The sequence below is a fragment of the Meleagris gallopavo genome, chromosome 21 (genome assembly GCF_905368555.1).
Source record: "Meleagris gallopavo chromosome 21, MGAL_WU_HG_1.1, whole genome shotgun sequence".
In the NCBI taxonomy this organism is placed as follows: Eukaryota; Metazoa; Chordata; class Aves; order Galliformes; family Phasianidae; genus Meleagris; species Meleagris gallopavo.
The window spans coordinates 5,677,298-5,692,508 of record NC_139424.1 but is presented as its reverse complement, the minus strand read 5'-3'; the positions used below and the strand labels follow the sequence as shown (position 1 = coordinate 5,692,508).

Here is a 15,211-nt window from a genome sequence, read left to right as displayed (position 1 = left end):
CCCAAAGAAAAATCTTGCACCAAAAGCACTGCAGTTTGATCCACTGGCTATATAGTAATTTTTTTTTTCCATAGTGAGGGTTCCTCTTTCTCCTCCTTCTTTCTCTCCTCCTTCTTTCTCTCCTCCTTCTTTCTCTCCTCCTTCTTTCTTTTTTTCTTTTTGTTCTTCTTCTGATGTTCTAAAGTTATGGAGCTAAAGGTAAACGCCGCAAGCGATCACTTAAACCTGGTGCCTCCAACAGGCACAAACACGCTGGGCTCCTTCATGTGGTTGAAGTTAAATTCTTCAGTAGTTGATGAATGAGATCTTAAATTCTTTGCTCACTCAGGCTGGGCAAATCCCCTTCCCTAGTTCTTTGAAAAAAAATTACTTCTACTGAAAAACTCATACCTCACATCATCTTTTCCTAAAAGGCCCTTCCAAGCCCTTGTGCCTCCAGTGCATGGCACAAACCCTGCGGGCTGCTGCCTCCGTGGTGGTTTCTGGGGAGGAAAACAAAGCATAGGAAATATTGCAGGGCCACACCTGCCTCGTTTATAGCTCATTACTCATCCCCACCCACTGCAGGGCCCTGAGTATTTCCTTCAATGTGCCATTACCAGCACAGCAGCTTTGCCTGCACGATGCTGAGGTGGTTTCTGCCCAACAGCCCTTCCCTTCCTCCTTCAAGTCCCCCTCAAGTGGGGCTGGATGTCCCCACCAGCAGTTGCCACTCGTGGGCCCCATGGCTGCCTGGCTGTGAGGTGAGGCCATCAGTCACCGTCTCCCTCCCCCCTGTGTGTACTGCACCTTACTTGGCATAACTGCTTTCCTGGTGATTAAGAAAACTGAGTAACGCACCTAACGATGAGTTGCTTTTGTGGGGAGTAAAAAGTCCAACGGTTTTTTTTCTCCTATCTTTGGGTCAGAAATGGGCTCCTGAGCGAAGGGATATTTTGGTGCTCTGTTAGTCGGCCAGCTGAACTAGCAGCTTTAGCAACCAAGGCCTGCAGCTGCTCATCGCTGTGTGCCGGCCTTGTGCTCTGCTATCTGTGGAGAAACGATTTGCAGCAAGGTCAGCGCGAGCTCAGTCCTGGGAAAGGAATTCTGGCTCTTGAGGAGGTGGAGTCACAGAATGATTAAGGTTAGAAAAGTGTTCTCATATCCACAGGTCCCGCCGTGCCCACAGCCCTCAGCGCCACATCCCCACAGCTCTGGGACACCTCCACAGTGACCCCATCACCTCCCTGTGCAGCTGTGCCACTGCCATCAACGCTCCTTATGAGAAGAAACTTTCCCTAGTAATCAATAACCATCGACTACCTCAGCCCTACACTCCAAATATGTTTCATCCCACGTAAGTCAGAGACACGAAGCAGCACTGATGTTCTCCGTAGTGCTTTCTCTGTCCCATATTACCATTAATCACCTTTCTAAGTGGCTCAGTGCTGTGTCAAGGCTTTGAGAGATTAAGCTGAAAAGAACAGTACGTAGAAAAGGAAATGAACCTTCAGAGGTGATGACTTTATAACAGGAGCAGGGAAGTGAAGAGCAGGCAGCCTGCTTTGGTCAGAGGTCTGGCAACAGTAAATCTGAGCTCACGTCGAGGAAGAAGAGCCTGAAAGCAGAGTTCAAATATCATTTCTGTTCTTTGAATTTTCTGATGTTTAAATGAAACGCACAGAGTTAAGCTAATAAATCCTAAACTTTAGAGTGCAAATCTAATCGTATGCCGGAGAGGGCAAGAGTGAACACTTTCTTCTGTTTCATAATAAGATTGTTTTTATGGTAATTAAGATTGTTTTTCTCGCTTGTTTGCATAATGCTTTTGATTCAGGCTGATTAAGCAAACATCATTAACCTCAGACCGGGAAAACTTCATTCTTTTCCCCCTGTATTGGCGCTGCTACTTAAAATGGTCTTCAATGCAAATGTGTCTCACAGAGATTTGCAATGTGTGCGCACTTCTTATTGCATGGTATGGGTTAGGTTTTTTAAATTTTTTTTTCTGTAATTGTAATTTCTTCACATTCCCATATGTCAGTGTTTGTTTTTTTTTATGTGCATGTCATAATCAGAAATGCTGCACTGAAGCAAGACAATGAATCTCTCTATATAAGAGCCTAAAGGGGAGGGAACTCAGATTATTTATATAAGTTAATAACTTGCAGTCTTTTTTAATGAATTATTCTTTTTTTTTTCTTAACATAAGAAAAATTATGTAATGACTTTTAATTTCTGTGTGTCTCACATATAGAATGCATTGGAAAAAAAATAAAGTGCTTAGAATAAATTAGCAATTACATAGGGAGGACAAGCCTTGTTGATACAGTATGTCAAGAAAGTTGTGCAAAAATACAAGAAAAACACGTCAGGGTGTTAATTTCCCTTTCTGTGCTTGACATCTGATCATTCTTCAAAGACTTATTACCATGGAAAATATGGAGTATATTATGAAGCTTAGGCTTCTCTTTTTCTCTCCCCTAGTTGTCATCAAGTATATGATTGCACATATAGAATGCATTTGTGCATCTGGAAGAATACCACGGTCTGCTAAATGGAGATCTTAGAATATATGAATTGCTTTCCACTTAAATTAAGTCCTTAATGTAGAAAAATAATATATATATATAATATTCATGAATTTTGAGTTTCTTTAGCTCATCTTGGTATTGTCTGTAGTCATGCAGTTAGTATTAATGGGTTTTTCATGTGCCAGTCTCCAGGATTGCTTTAATCACATATACTTTATTACAGTTTTGCTGTGTTTTTAAACTCATGGAACTTCTTAATGCCCTTCTGGTATGTTCTTAAGCATTTTTGTGACATCACTCCCTCTGCCAAGAAGAAATGTTGGAAAGATTGTTAGTTGTGTAGGAATGCAGAGTGAGAGGGGCTCAAGTGTGGCCTTCATGATGAGAGATTATGAGGTTATGTCACACGTATTCTTTCTAAATCTTCTCTATCTGCCTGCCCCTAATCTGATTTTGGTTTAAGTTTAGGCTGGTTGGCATCGCTGAGGGTGCAGATGTGAACCTGAGTGTAAGTGACCTACTCTTACTCCAATGGGTTTGATGGGTTGGCGTTTGGACTTCGGGATCTGGGAGGTCTTCTCCAACCTTAATGATTCTATGAAATTTTAACCTGCTCAGTTTCTTCCATGTTTCCATAGAGCATGAATGGAGATGTCATCCAAGAGAGTGTACTTATGTATTAATTCACATTAAGAGCAGTATGTTATACCAAAGTGTGGGCTAGTTCAACACCAGCCAAGACCTCAATGGATGTACTGGATATTGACTAGGTGTTGAAACAGCAATGCTCTCCAGATTGGCTAGCTGCAATCATTACTATTCTCTGTCTTTATTGGAAAAGCATAGTAGAAATTAAAGCAAAATCTTGATTTAATGCTTGAATAGCTCATCTTACTGTTCTGCTCATGTGGACAACAGTAGAGGAATGAATACAAATGATTTCCAGCCAAGTAGAAATTCTATTAAAGCAGTTTTTTGTTTGTTTGATTGTCTGTTTTATTAAAAAAAAGAGTCTTAAATTTCTTTTTAAACACAGTAAACCATAGATTTTTCCTTAAGGTACATTTGTTGCTTTGGTTTAGTCAGTCAGCAGCTACTCCTTGGTCTTGTAATACTTGTAGGATCTTCACGTCACGTTCTTGTTATCAAAACCCAGAAATCCTTTCAAGGAGACTATAAACGTTTTAGTATGAGGATTTTTTATTTTTGTAGTGGTCTTTAGAAGATGACATTGACATCATTGGCTTCAGGAAATAAGTTAGAGTATTTTTTTGCAAGCAGCTTTCATAAAAAATATCTGAAAATCGTTCATTTTCTTCTTATAGTCATTTGTATCAGGAAGATGCAGAGGATGAGTGCCTTAATAAAATGGTGTCGACTGGCACAGTGTTATCTTTAAATAGTTTTCTTTTTCTTTTTTTATCCTTTCCATTTTTTCTTTTTTTTTCTTTTTTTTTTTTCTTTTTTTTTTTTTAAAGTATCCGTAGAAAATTATTATAGTAAGGCTACATATCCTGCAGATGAGTTCTGGAAGGTCTCTTATTCCAATTTCAGCTCTTGTAGTAGATGTCAGTCTGGCATGTGTGATGGCTTGGGCTGTGTGTGGACAGAAGGAATGATAGCTGTGGTTCACATTAGTGCTATAGGTTTGGATCCAGGATTACTCAGGTAGGCAGGAGACACTGTATCCAACTCCATAAAGGCAGAGTAAAGAGTAGTGAGCTGGAGGTCGGGTAGGTTACTGTGTGGGGTTCCATTTGGGATGGTGGCTGTGTTGCTGTTCTCCATCTGGCAGTGAGAAGGGAAACACTGGGAAGACGTTGGGGATGATGAAATGAGAACCAGGGGGTCCACAGCTAGGCTGTCATCCTTCAGCTCCTCCCAGAGATTGCCTGGGACAAAACAGAAAGGATTGATTAACTTTCTCTACCTGTGCCTTTTGAAACACCCAAGAAATAGATAATTATACAGCTATGTGTGCTGTATGTTTAAGTACTTAGTCACTTGTGATGGTATAGTTGTTATTAGTTTGTTTCCATAAAAACATAAATCTTGGAGAAAGCACAATTAAGTTAAGAGAATCTTTGCTTGAAAATTGGCAAGATTCTGTTGCAAATGTAACATACAACAGTAGAACTACAGGTTCATTAAGGTTGGAAAGGACCACTGAGACCATCAAGTCCAGCCATCAACCCATCCCCACCATGACCACTAACTGTGCCCTCATGAAGTGTAACTTCTTGTTGAAAGAAACCCCCTATTTTGAAAAGGAGAAATTGCCTCTAATTTCTTGTAAGATCCTGAAAGTGAATCTGCAGATAATATTAGTGCACAGCTGGGCTTATTGTCTTTGTATGGCATAGCTTATCTGAATGGCATGCTGAATTACTGGACATATGATTTCATGACAAAAAAAATCAGGAATATGACTTGATGCCTCATCCCTGGAGGTGTTCAAGGCCAGGTTGGATGGGGCCCTGGGCAGCCTGAACTGGTGCCTGACTTAGTTGTTGGCAACCCTGCTGTGGCACAGGGCTTGGAACTAGATGATCTTTGGGGTTTCTTCCAACCCAACCCATTCTATGATGGTTTGGCTTTTTTTCCTAAAGTGCAACAGAAAGTTTCTCATCTTTCCATTAAACTTATCTCAGTGAAATGACTCGCTAAGGGACTGCAGCAGGGCTGCGTTTTATATCTTCATCACTGAAGATTTCTTCCTGAGGGACACGGTTAGTGGGCATGGTGGGGATGGGTTGGCAGTCGGACATGGTGATCTTTGAGTTCTTTTCCAATCGTAACCATCCTGTGATTCTGTGGGTGGGGATGGGTTGATGGTTGGACTCATGATCTTGGAGTCCTTTCCCAACCTTAATGCTTCTATGAGTTGGCATGGTGGAGATGGGTTGATGGTCGGACTCATGATCTTAGAAGTCTTTCCCAACATTAATGATTCTATGATTCCTGGGGGCATTGGCCAGAATGCTGCCACTGTGTTGGGCTGTGATGTACTACGCCTAAATCTACGCCTAAATCTACGCCTAAATCTACGCCATAGGACTACCTTGGATCCCTACCTTGGAGATCAAAGTCGGTGAGGGATGGATTCAGAGCATCGATGTCGTTGCTGAGGTCCCCCTCCTGCAGCAGAGGGTCGGGCACCGTGCGGGCTGTGCAGTGCTCTGTCATCACCTTCACACCGCAGCTCGGGGGGGTCTGGGCCGGCAGTGGGGAGTCCTGGGTGATGCTGGGTTGACCCCGCAGTTCGTTTGGAGCTTCCCCAGAAGGAAACATTGTCTGATGATCGGGTGTCTGCGGCATTAATGCGCTTGAGATTGGAGGGAAGCCCTGTGGGGCGGTGTAACATGCGGTTTGCTGCCCTCCGAGCAAGTTTGGCAACGTGTTCTTGGCATGGAGAGCTCCTGATGATGTGTGGATGGGATGCAGAGGCTGTGGTATAGAGGAAAGCGAGGGCTCGCCCAAGGAGTGGGGTTGGACTGCCATCTGCCTGGAGAGGGATGCTCCTGCAACGCCATTCGGGCTGCACGACATCATGGAAGATCGCAGCTTTTCGCCTTTGTCGCCTATCAGTGTGTCAAGCTCTTCTACAAAACAAAAAAACAAAATCCATAAGGTATTTCCTGCAGAGCCTTCATCCTCATAGCTAGCAGCCGGGGAACGGGTGGGTGTGATGGCAAACAAAAGCCCTAATCTGTAGGATAATAACTCCAAAAGTTAAATGCTCTTCTAAATAATCAGTGCTGAACGTGAATGAGGAACATTATATTGTCGTGTTTAAAGGCTGGGTATTTATTGGATAATTTCAATTTTATTCTATAGGCCTTGAGTGTTGCTTTAACATCTCACTAAGCGTTACGATAGAACACCTTTGTGCCTATTTAGAAGCAAAACCAGGTCTTTAATTCTGCTTTTTTGACTTTATATTAAGGAAAGCACCCTTAAATATTTCCTAAGTAGTGTATAAATGCTGTTGCACAGCTTGGTGTGCATTGCAAAGCAAGTTGTGGACTCCTGCTTGAGAACTAACACACTCACTTATCACTGACCTGGCTTTGCCATACTCTTCCTCACAGCCACTGGATCTTTCCTCTTCCATTTCTGCAGCTCCTCCTGCATCTTGTCAATCTTGGCCGGGTTCAGAGCCCACAAACAGCCTTTCCGAGAAGAGTTGCCTGATTTGTTTTCAACTTTCTCAAAGCATTTGTTCAAGGACAAGTTGTGGCGCACAGAGTTCTTCCAGCCATCCGGGGCTGTCTGGAAACACAAAGCCAATCTAAGAATGGTTTTTCAAGGAAAAAAAATCAATCAATCCCATATAGAATCCTCCATTTGGTGAGACTATAATACTGCTTAGGTGATATTCTCTAGTTATGCAACTTATGCCCAAGTGGGTTAATCACGTGCCCTACAACTGAAATATGGGTTTCTACTCTTGATTGCTGCACCTTTTTGCTTTACACATATTTTTAAGCCAGTGGTGGAAGCTGGGGGGTTCTTTAAACCTCACAATGTATTAAAGTGATTCTGCCATTTGTATTTAGGCGGTTTCTGGTCAAGCAAAATTCCTTCCTTACTCTGAGGACAGTTTTGCAAGAAGGAAAAAGATATTGCTCATCACACCGAGATGTTTCATACGAGCGTGCTGGTCTGTATCATAGGATTCCTATGGTGAATTCCTGATGGGTCACTTCCTTGTCTTTTACAGAAATTCCATACAATCATAGAATTCTATAGAAATTCCATAGAATCATGGGATTCTGTAGATTCTATGAAATCTGACCTTTGGATTCTTCCACTGGGACATTAACTCCTTGTCCCCCAAGGCAGACCTTCACTACAAGCTGGGAAAGACCACGATAAATTCCCAATAAATTTAATAAATTTAATATTTGCTTCTTCATTCAAAATATTACTTAGTTGTGAAAGCTGTATACATGTAATCTGCTACAACAGGAAGTATTTGGCTTTCCTAACAGCACCGTTTTTACCCTTTTGTCCACCTGATGTCAGCATTTCACCGTTCTGTTGGCCAATCCCGTAGGTGAGTCAACCTGCAATTCTATTATTAAAAAAACAGTATAAAAACCCAACCCAACCCCTTCCAGCCCTTTCTGCTATAGGGTAAGATTGAAGGAGAGTGGGGGTGCGTTGGCACAGCTGCCCGTGGAGGTGGGGGAGTGCACGTCCAGGGAGGTGTTCAGGAACCACGGGGATGTGGTCAGTGGGCACAGCGGGGTGGGTTGGGGTTGGACCTGGGGCTCTGAGAGCTTTTTTCCAACCCGAATGATTCTGTGGTTCTACGATGACCGTTCTTTGCCCCTTGCAGATCGCATCCAAGCAGCATTTCTGCCAGCTCCAAAAGCAAATACAACTTTCTCCAAGGGAAGGCGTGCAATTAGCTGCTGTCTGTGCTAACCCGTGAGAGTGCTCACACTCCTGGCCGTGTGTGTGAGGCTGCACAAACCTCTGTCTGTATCTAGACAGGATAATTAGTGTTTCTGCTCGGCGCTGGGAGTGGCATGTGTTTCTCAGAGGTTTTCAGATGTGTGGGGGTGTGAATGGTGAGATCGTTTTAGGAACGTAAAAGCAAAAAGTACACGGATTTATTCCGGGGAGCGCTGCCAAGAGTTGAACAGGTTCTTGCACTAAACTCAGTACTGCTGAGCAGTGAGAAATAGTTGTTTACCTAGCTGGGCCCTGAAGGAATGCTCCAACAAAGCATTAGAAGTACTGCTCTGTCACCAGTTTTTATTTTCACATTTGATGCTTGGTTAATGAACTGAGCTCTGCCTGCTGGAGCTGCCATTGTACAGTTGGAGTTGTTTTGCTGCCATGATTTGCCCATCGTTGCTTCCAGAGCAGTGTGGAAGAAGTTATGTGGAATTAGGTTCCACTGGACCTTCCCAACCTCTTGGACCACTGGAAATAGCCCAATTAACGAGATGAGAGCTCAGCCTTCAACTCTCTAATTGCACTGAAGCAAAAAAAAGATGATGAGCCAAAAAAGGTCGTTGTGCAGACCCATTGATCCCGACAGCCTCTTGAAGTTTAAAGAGTTCAGTGATCTTGCAAAACCCTTTCTCTTTAAATCTAGGTCTCAAGAGAAGGGAGAGGTACATCAAAGAGTAATTCACCTTCAGCTGTGTAGATTTTTTTTTTTTTTTTTTTTTTGGGACGTAGGAGTTGGATTGTTCTGTTTCAACTAGAAATGAGATTGTTGCATCATAGAAACTAAATTTGCTGTGGCAGCGAATACGAGTTAATTTGACTAGGCTTGTATCATCTCATGTCTCCCAGCAAGATTCTACATACACTTGTGCTCTACTTCAGTTCTACTCTAATTGCTTCCCCTCCCCCTGGTGAATCCTGCTGTTTGCCGAGTTCTGCAGCACCAACACGAGGCTGTTTGCTGATTTCTATATTACTTTATCTTGCTAAAGTCTCTCCAAAATATGGTTTTTGTCATATTTTGATAATTCCATGGGCTGCCTTAAAGACAGGACAGAGGTAGGGCTTAGTCCTTACAAGCACATTTGCTTATTCTGTTCTTATTTTAACGATGTTTGGGGTGAAAATATTCAATTATTTGACTGTATTTCTAAGTAAATGAAAAAAAAAAGCAGAAAAAAGTTGCAAAATTTGGACTGTTCCAATAATAACCCCTGCACCATTCTTTTCCTATATTGCATACAAAGGCTGTGACCTCATTCCCACTGACTTATACATAATCGAAGAAAAAGCCACGAGGATCTGCAAGAAGACTTCCCAGTGGAACAGGTGGGTTCTGATGAGTGAGAAGAGCGAGGTTTAGATTAGGGCTAAAACAGTTATTTAAAGCCGTGTTGTAAGACAGAGGAGAAGTAACTTCAGTTTGGTCTGACGAACTGCTGTGGGCACACCGTTATGCCTGTAAAACTGATTTTAGTCATCCCACTTCTCCACTTGAAACTCATTCATGCTATGTTCCTAGAAGATGGTAATGTGCTTTCTTACCCTCTAACTATTGGCATATTTAATTTAATTTAATTTTTTTTTTTAATTTTTATTGCTATTTATCCTCAAAACCACTTGACTTTGCTGTATAATTGTATCAGGACATTTGAATCAGGATATCTGAATCGTCTTTCTGTAGTTTCATTAAATCTATTTGAATTGCTGCATGCTTATTTGCAATAGGAAGCACAACAAGCCTCACATTGCTTTGGTTTTAGATCTTGCTAACAGCTGTAGGCCACTTGCTCTGGACAGTTAGTAAGACTTTTTGGGGAATCAGCAAGAACAAAGCTCTGTGTAGAGCAGCAGCCAGCAATTCAATTACAGCTTTCTTTAGATCTAACTGTAATCCCTCTGCTCTGGAGCTCCATGCTGACTAATCTCTTCCCACCTGCATCCCAAGTGCAAGAAGCCATTTGCTCTTACAGCATGGATTTAAATCTCAATAGCATCTGGTGCAAGCTGTGCATCCGTGCCTTCACCATCATGACCGTGTAATTATGAGCTTAGTACCATTTATCACATCTTATACTTTTCCTTTTACAGGGCCAGAGATGAAGTTGCCCAAGATGACATCCCAGCTCCAGAACAGAGCAGCTGATGGAGCTGTGGGTGACCCTCGTCATTGCAGGGAGTGGGACCTGATGGCCTTTAAAGGTCCCTTCCAACTCAACGATTCCATGAAGACATCCCTATGCCTTTGCTTCCATGATTTTGGAGGTACTGTAATGGCAAGGGAAGCCACAGGACCAGTTCTGCCTGTATCTGAGATCTGAGAGAAAGGGATGATGTTGTTTTTAGAAATATTTATCCCTTTTACGAGCTGTTAGTGAGGAGTGGCTGCTTGTTATCTATGCAAGCTCCAAGTTAGAGCTGTTCTTAATAAACTTTTGTGTTAAGTTGCACTACTTATATATGCACTATGTACATATATTCTGCCTAGGCACAGAACTCACCTTAAAGTAAGGAAAGTGCTCTGTCATGAAATTGTAAATCTCGCTGACTGGCAAACTGCCCGTCTTGCTGTTTTTGAGTGCCATGAAGATCAGGATGCTTTGGGGAGAGAAAGGAAACTGTTTTAGCTTGTCAGAAAATACAGTGTTTGTCTCAGAGCTTGTGATGACCATGGCTTTCACTCCCATACAATGAATCAGGTTGGATATTGGGAACAATTCACTCTCTAGAAGAGAAGTGATGCAATGGAACAGCTGCCCAGGGAATGGTGGGCTTACTGTCCCTGGAGGTATTCCAGAGCCATGGGGATGTGGCACTAAGGGACGTGGTATGATGGGCTGGGTTAGGGTTGAGCTTGGATCTGAGAGCTCTTTCCCAACCTGAATGGATCTATGAATACCAATGATGCTGACAGTTCCCACTCAGCCATAAGCAGTGCGTCACTCCTAGATGTAATGGTCAAAGTCTATGCAGGATATGAATAGCTCATGTCCAATACGAATTTCAAGTAAAATGATGGAAAGTGGAGTCAAGACCTTAAGTCCTGGCTGTGTTTTTTAAGGTTGTGCTTCAGTGCTTACATTGATAAGGGATGCATGGAAAGTATCAAGCTGAATGGCAGAAGGTATAACTAAAAATTGTCTGACCTGCTTCACTAGAGTGATGTTTGGGGCTAATCCTATGTGATAAGCAGCACATCTGATGTGTTTTCTAGACATTTCCTCACCCTTAATGGGGAATTAAATAGCACTAATACAGGTCCTGCAAAAACACCTAATTGTGATTAGTCTTAGGCTGATTTGCAGCAGCTAGGACTTTGCATCAGGAAAAGGCCTAGCTTTTCTTCGTTACATCATCTCATTTCCCTCTGCTTTGGCCTCAAAGTCTGGTGCATGTTATGATTCATACAGGCAGGACAGAACACACTGGGAACAGGATAGGTAAGCACCTTATTGCAAATCATGCCAAAAATATGCTGTGGGTAAACAGTGTGTTTCCTGTAGCATCAGGAGTTGAAAAAATATTTTCTTACCTGTAGGAGTAGATGGGTTTGGGAAATAGAGGCTGCTGGGATTCTTGAGTGCTTTGAGGAGCAATCCTTTGGTAGGGGTAGTGAGAAGAGGTGATGTAAGTCACCGGGTAGCTGCCTCCTGATGGGTACTGGGGAGACAACCAAAGAGATGTCACATGGCTTGGCAACGAGTTCTCAGAATCTTTCTTTCTTTATAAAAATACTAAGCTTTAATTCTGAGGATGTTGCCCTCTACCTATGTTTAATAGCTGTTATGCAAAGGCAGAACTGAAGTCTGTCTAGCACGGTACTGAAAAACACTGGTGCTACTGGTTAGTGCTTAAGAAGGAGGAGAAGCTGGAGAGGAATGGGCTGGGATATCGGCTGCTACCAGTTTTGTTACAGTGAGTTCCATGCTAAAGAACTATTTCTTTATTATTGCCCATTATTCTACTGAGTACTTGTGAAAAATGGGTCGTTGTACCCTATCTATCATCTCCAGATCATGCACAGTCGTATAAAGAATTTACTCCTTTGGCCATCCCTTTAGTGGCATCTCTTCAAGAGATCTCCAGGCATGTCCAATTCTCAGCAACGGACGGCCCATCATGAAGTCACCCTGATAGAAATATACCAGTGCAAAAAAAACAGGCAGGTCAAAGGAAATACAGCATGTGCCTTGCCTTGATTGCAGCAGAGTTTCTGCCAGTTTGCTCTCCATTTCCTATCACAGCGGTTGGTCACGTATTGTTCTGTTCTCAATTACAGTTCCAACCTGCTGGCAAGCAGCTTTCAAGAACAAAGAAGCGCTGTCCCACGGAGCTGAGATACCATCAGTTGGCTCTTGGTGTGGCGAAGGCTCCCACTCAGCTCGCAGTTGGTAAGAGAGGAATTTCTGCCTCTTACAGCTGAATCTTTCCAGATGCCAAGGGTAGGGCATGGCCAAAATTAGGAATCGTGTCACAGGCTATTAAAAATCTGCTTGCGTGCCTTTGCTGGTGCTCAAAGGTTGCTGAGCCATGTTCTGGTGCGGTGCTGCTCACCTCTACAAGCCCTGTGTCATGAGTTTTTATGGTTCCTCTGAAGACTCTAACATAGATTTTTCAGAGTCATCAAGAAAATTTTCCTGGTAATTAATTTATACATCTTACTTTCTTCCTGCCATTGGTTTCAGTGCCTCTTTGAAAGGGTTCTAAGAAGGAACTGGCCGGGATGTCGCTACCAAAAGCGAGAACTGGGTGTTTTCATGATGATTTCTGTTTTATTGGTCTCATTACTCCTCTTTGAGGGAGCAAAGCAGGGGAATGGTCTGGTACGACTGGCTGGAGCTGGTTCTGCTGGATGAAAGGTGTCCGTGTTTTATGGTGGGTGGGTTGGTGGCTCCAGCAGTGTCTGCCACTTCTTTCAGGTCCATAAGAAGTAATTTTCCAGCTGAGTCACCATTTGTGCTGTGTCCAGCAAAGGGGAAGGTGAGGCCACTTTATCGTTTGGACTGAGTTAATGAAGGAGTTGATCTCTCTCATCCCTTAATGAAAAGAGAAGCGTAGTTGCTCCAGGCTAGGGGGCTGTTCTGAGTTTAACTCCATAGTGATTTAAGTTGTCCGTTCCATTCACATTTGAGAGGTAAAATATTAATCCATGCAAAAGGTGTTGTTCCATTTCTTCTGTCCTGTGTCACTGCTCGTTTCCTAGCATCTGACAATGGCACATGGACAGCAGCTCAGCCTGTTATGGCTTTGCCTGCTGATACCCCTCACTTTTCTGTCATTAGTAGAATCCGTTGCCATGCTTTTATAACATCAAGTAGCACAAAGTCTAACCAAAGCCTGCTGCTTGTAGGAGAGCTGTCACTCTGCCAACCTGCAGGTGGATGGGAGACTTTCTCCTCCTGCAATGCTTGTTGTGTCTTGCCTAGCAGTTCCCAGAAGACAGCTGTAACGTTGTGGGTTTTTTGAATGTGCTTAATGCAGATGGGTGGTAATATTACTGGTATCAAAACAGCAGTGAAGAGGGAAGCGTGCTCACTTCAGTTATGTGTTTTTTATATATATTATATATATGTATATAGCCTTAATTTGTGCACTGTCATGCATCAGCGTTATAGTCAGTTATGCTTCAGCTGAATGCTCTTTCACTGGGGATGATATAAGAGCCAAAAGATTGCAACGGAGATGGATGAGCCACCAAACTCAGTGAGAATCGTCTTGCTGTGATTTACTTTAAAAGGAGGTATTGTTTCATCTATTTTTTTTTGGGGGGGGAAGGGGAGGAGTTGTTCCTGTGACTACTATATGACTCTAGCAGTAGGAACACAGCATTTTTGGTTCAACATATGGTACTGACCTGATGGAAGGGATGTGAGGAGCAGTACATCTGCTGCACTTGGGGCTGATAGCAGTACAGCCCAGGCTGCCCTTCCAGTGGGGATGTCCTAAGCTTGAGGTCTGAATCCTGCTAGAAGATATTTAAGGGAAGCATTGTTAGAGAAAACACCTCAGTTTAATGCCATCAGTTGCTGTCCTGACTTGTCTTTCATTGTACCTTATTACCATCCTCTTGTCATCCCAGTGCCACATCCAGTACTAACAAACATTTGTGTTATTTTGGTGACCATAAGATGATGTTTTTGTCCAGAAATATCAACTTGGCAGCAGCCCTGTAAACTGTAGGATCTTACAAGCTGCTCTTTAATGGAACCAGTGGAGGCATGAATGAGCAGTTGGTCTGAGTAGTCAGTGGTGCTGTGGGTAGGGCACACAGTGCTAATTTTACATTCTTTGCAGCTTTGAATTTGGGAAGAAAATGGGATTTTTCTCATTAACTCTGTACAGGTTTTGCATTAAACTTATCTGATCTGAGGTTATATTATTATATCCAGGAAACAGGAAGTTTATATCAACTTCATCCTTAGTGTGAGTAGCTTGGAAATGTCCGCCATCCCTTGCTAAATTGTCTTAGTTCATTTAGATATTATTTGTGTTTCTTTTTTTACCCCCCTTTCTTTCAGTAACCTCGCAATTCTTTGTCCTAAAACCAGTCCAGAGCCAGTGATCAGGGCCCTCTCTTGACAGGTGTGCTCACTGGTTGTCTGCATGAGATTACGAAGATAGGGTTTACAATTTGAATCATAGCAGAGGCACCTTGTAGGGATACTACCACGTGGTGAGTGACTCCTCGTACTTTCACACAGTACATACTATAAACAGACTTTGTACTTAGTTTTAAGTAAGTAGAACTGATATCTAGGAGTTTCTCTTGCTGCCAAGAAAAATGCAGGTCAGCAAAGGCATTGTAAGAAATCTTTGTATGTTCTCAGACGCACAGCTCCTCACAGAACCATTAAGATTGGAAGAGAGCTCTAAGATCATCCAGTCCAACCATCCACCTGCCACCAATGTTACCCACTGGCCACGTTCCTCAGTGCCACATCTCCATGGTTCTGAACACCTCCAGGGATGGGGACCCCACTACCTCCCTGGGCAGCTGTGCCATGCTTGAAAACACACCATAAAAATCTGTCCCTTGAGAATGCTGATTGATGACGGTGATATAAAACCTGTTATCGGGATGGGTTTGAATTTTTAAGGCTCCTGTCTACTGGAAAACCCTTTGCCCATATCCACTTTCAGATAATTGTTTTTGAGAAGGAAAAGGATTAAGACAGAGAACTCTGACAAATAAATATAGATGTAGGCTAGAGCCCATGACAGACAACTTCAGA

The 15,211-nt window shown here is 42.8% G+C and overlaps 1 protein-coding gene and 1 long non-coding RNA gene across 7 annotated transcripts in view; one reads left to right on the top strand and one right to left on the bottom strand.

Moving 5' to 3' along the window:
• The first annotated feature begins 579 nt into the window (after nucleotides 1–579).
• On the top strand, nucleotides 580–15,059 carry LOC104913844 (uncharacterized). Of its 4 annotated transcripts, none has more exons than XR_014887504.1 (7): nucleotides 580–743; nucleotides 1,151–1,336; nucleotides 9,227–9,308; nucleotides 10,071–10,244; nucleotides 12,259–13,719; nucleotides 14,562–14,652; nucleotides 14,807–15,058. It is a non-coding gene; the product is annotated as an uncharacterized LOC104913844 (long non-coding RNA). The 4 variants fall into 4 exon arrangements; XR_014887505.1 differs by having other exon boundaries at nucleotides 12,259–12,370; nucleotides 13,587–13,719; nucleotides 14,562–15,055; XR_014887503.1 differs by having other exon boundaries at nucleotides 14,562–15,059.
• Nucleotides 3,485–15,211, bottom strand: part of FOXN1 (forkhead box N1) — a 29,210-nt gene continuing 17,483 nt past the window's right edge. For 2 of the 3 annotated variants that reach the window (XM_085240518.1, XM_010721708.3), the window contains exons 4-9: nucleotides 13,834–13,944; nucleotides 11,512–11,639; nucleotides 10,481–10,577; nucleotides 6,578–6,785; nucleotides 5,588–6,115; nucleotides 3,485–4,405 (exon numbers count right to left, since the gene is read on the bottom strand). In XM_085240518.1, coding sequence (XP_085096644.1) covers nucleotides 4,143–4,405; nucleotides 5,588–6,115; nucleotides 6,578–6,785; nucleotides 10,481–10,577; nucleotides 11,512–11,639; nucleotides 13,834–13,944 — 1,335 coding nt within the window. In that variant the 3' untranslated portion in view covers nucleotides 3,485–4,142. The remainder of the gene's footprint in view (nucleotides 4,406–5,587; nucleotides 6,116–6,577; nucleotides 6,786–10,480; nucleotides 10,578–11,511; nucleotides 11,640–13,833; nucleotides 13,945–15,211) is intronic. The other variant, XM_010721709.3, reaches the window with a different exon arrangement.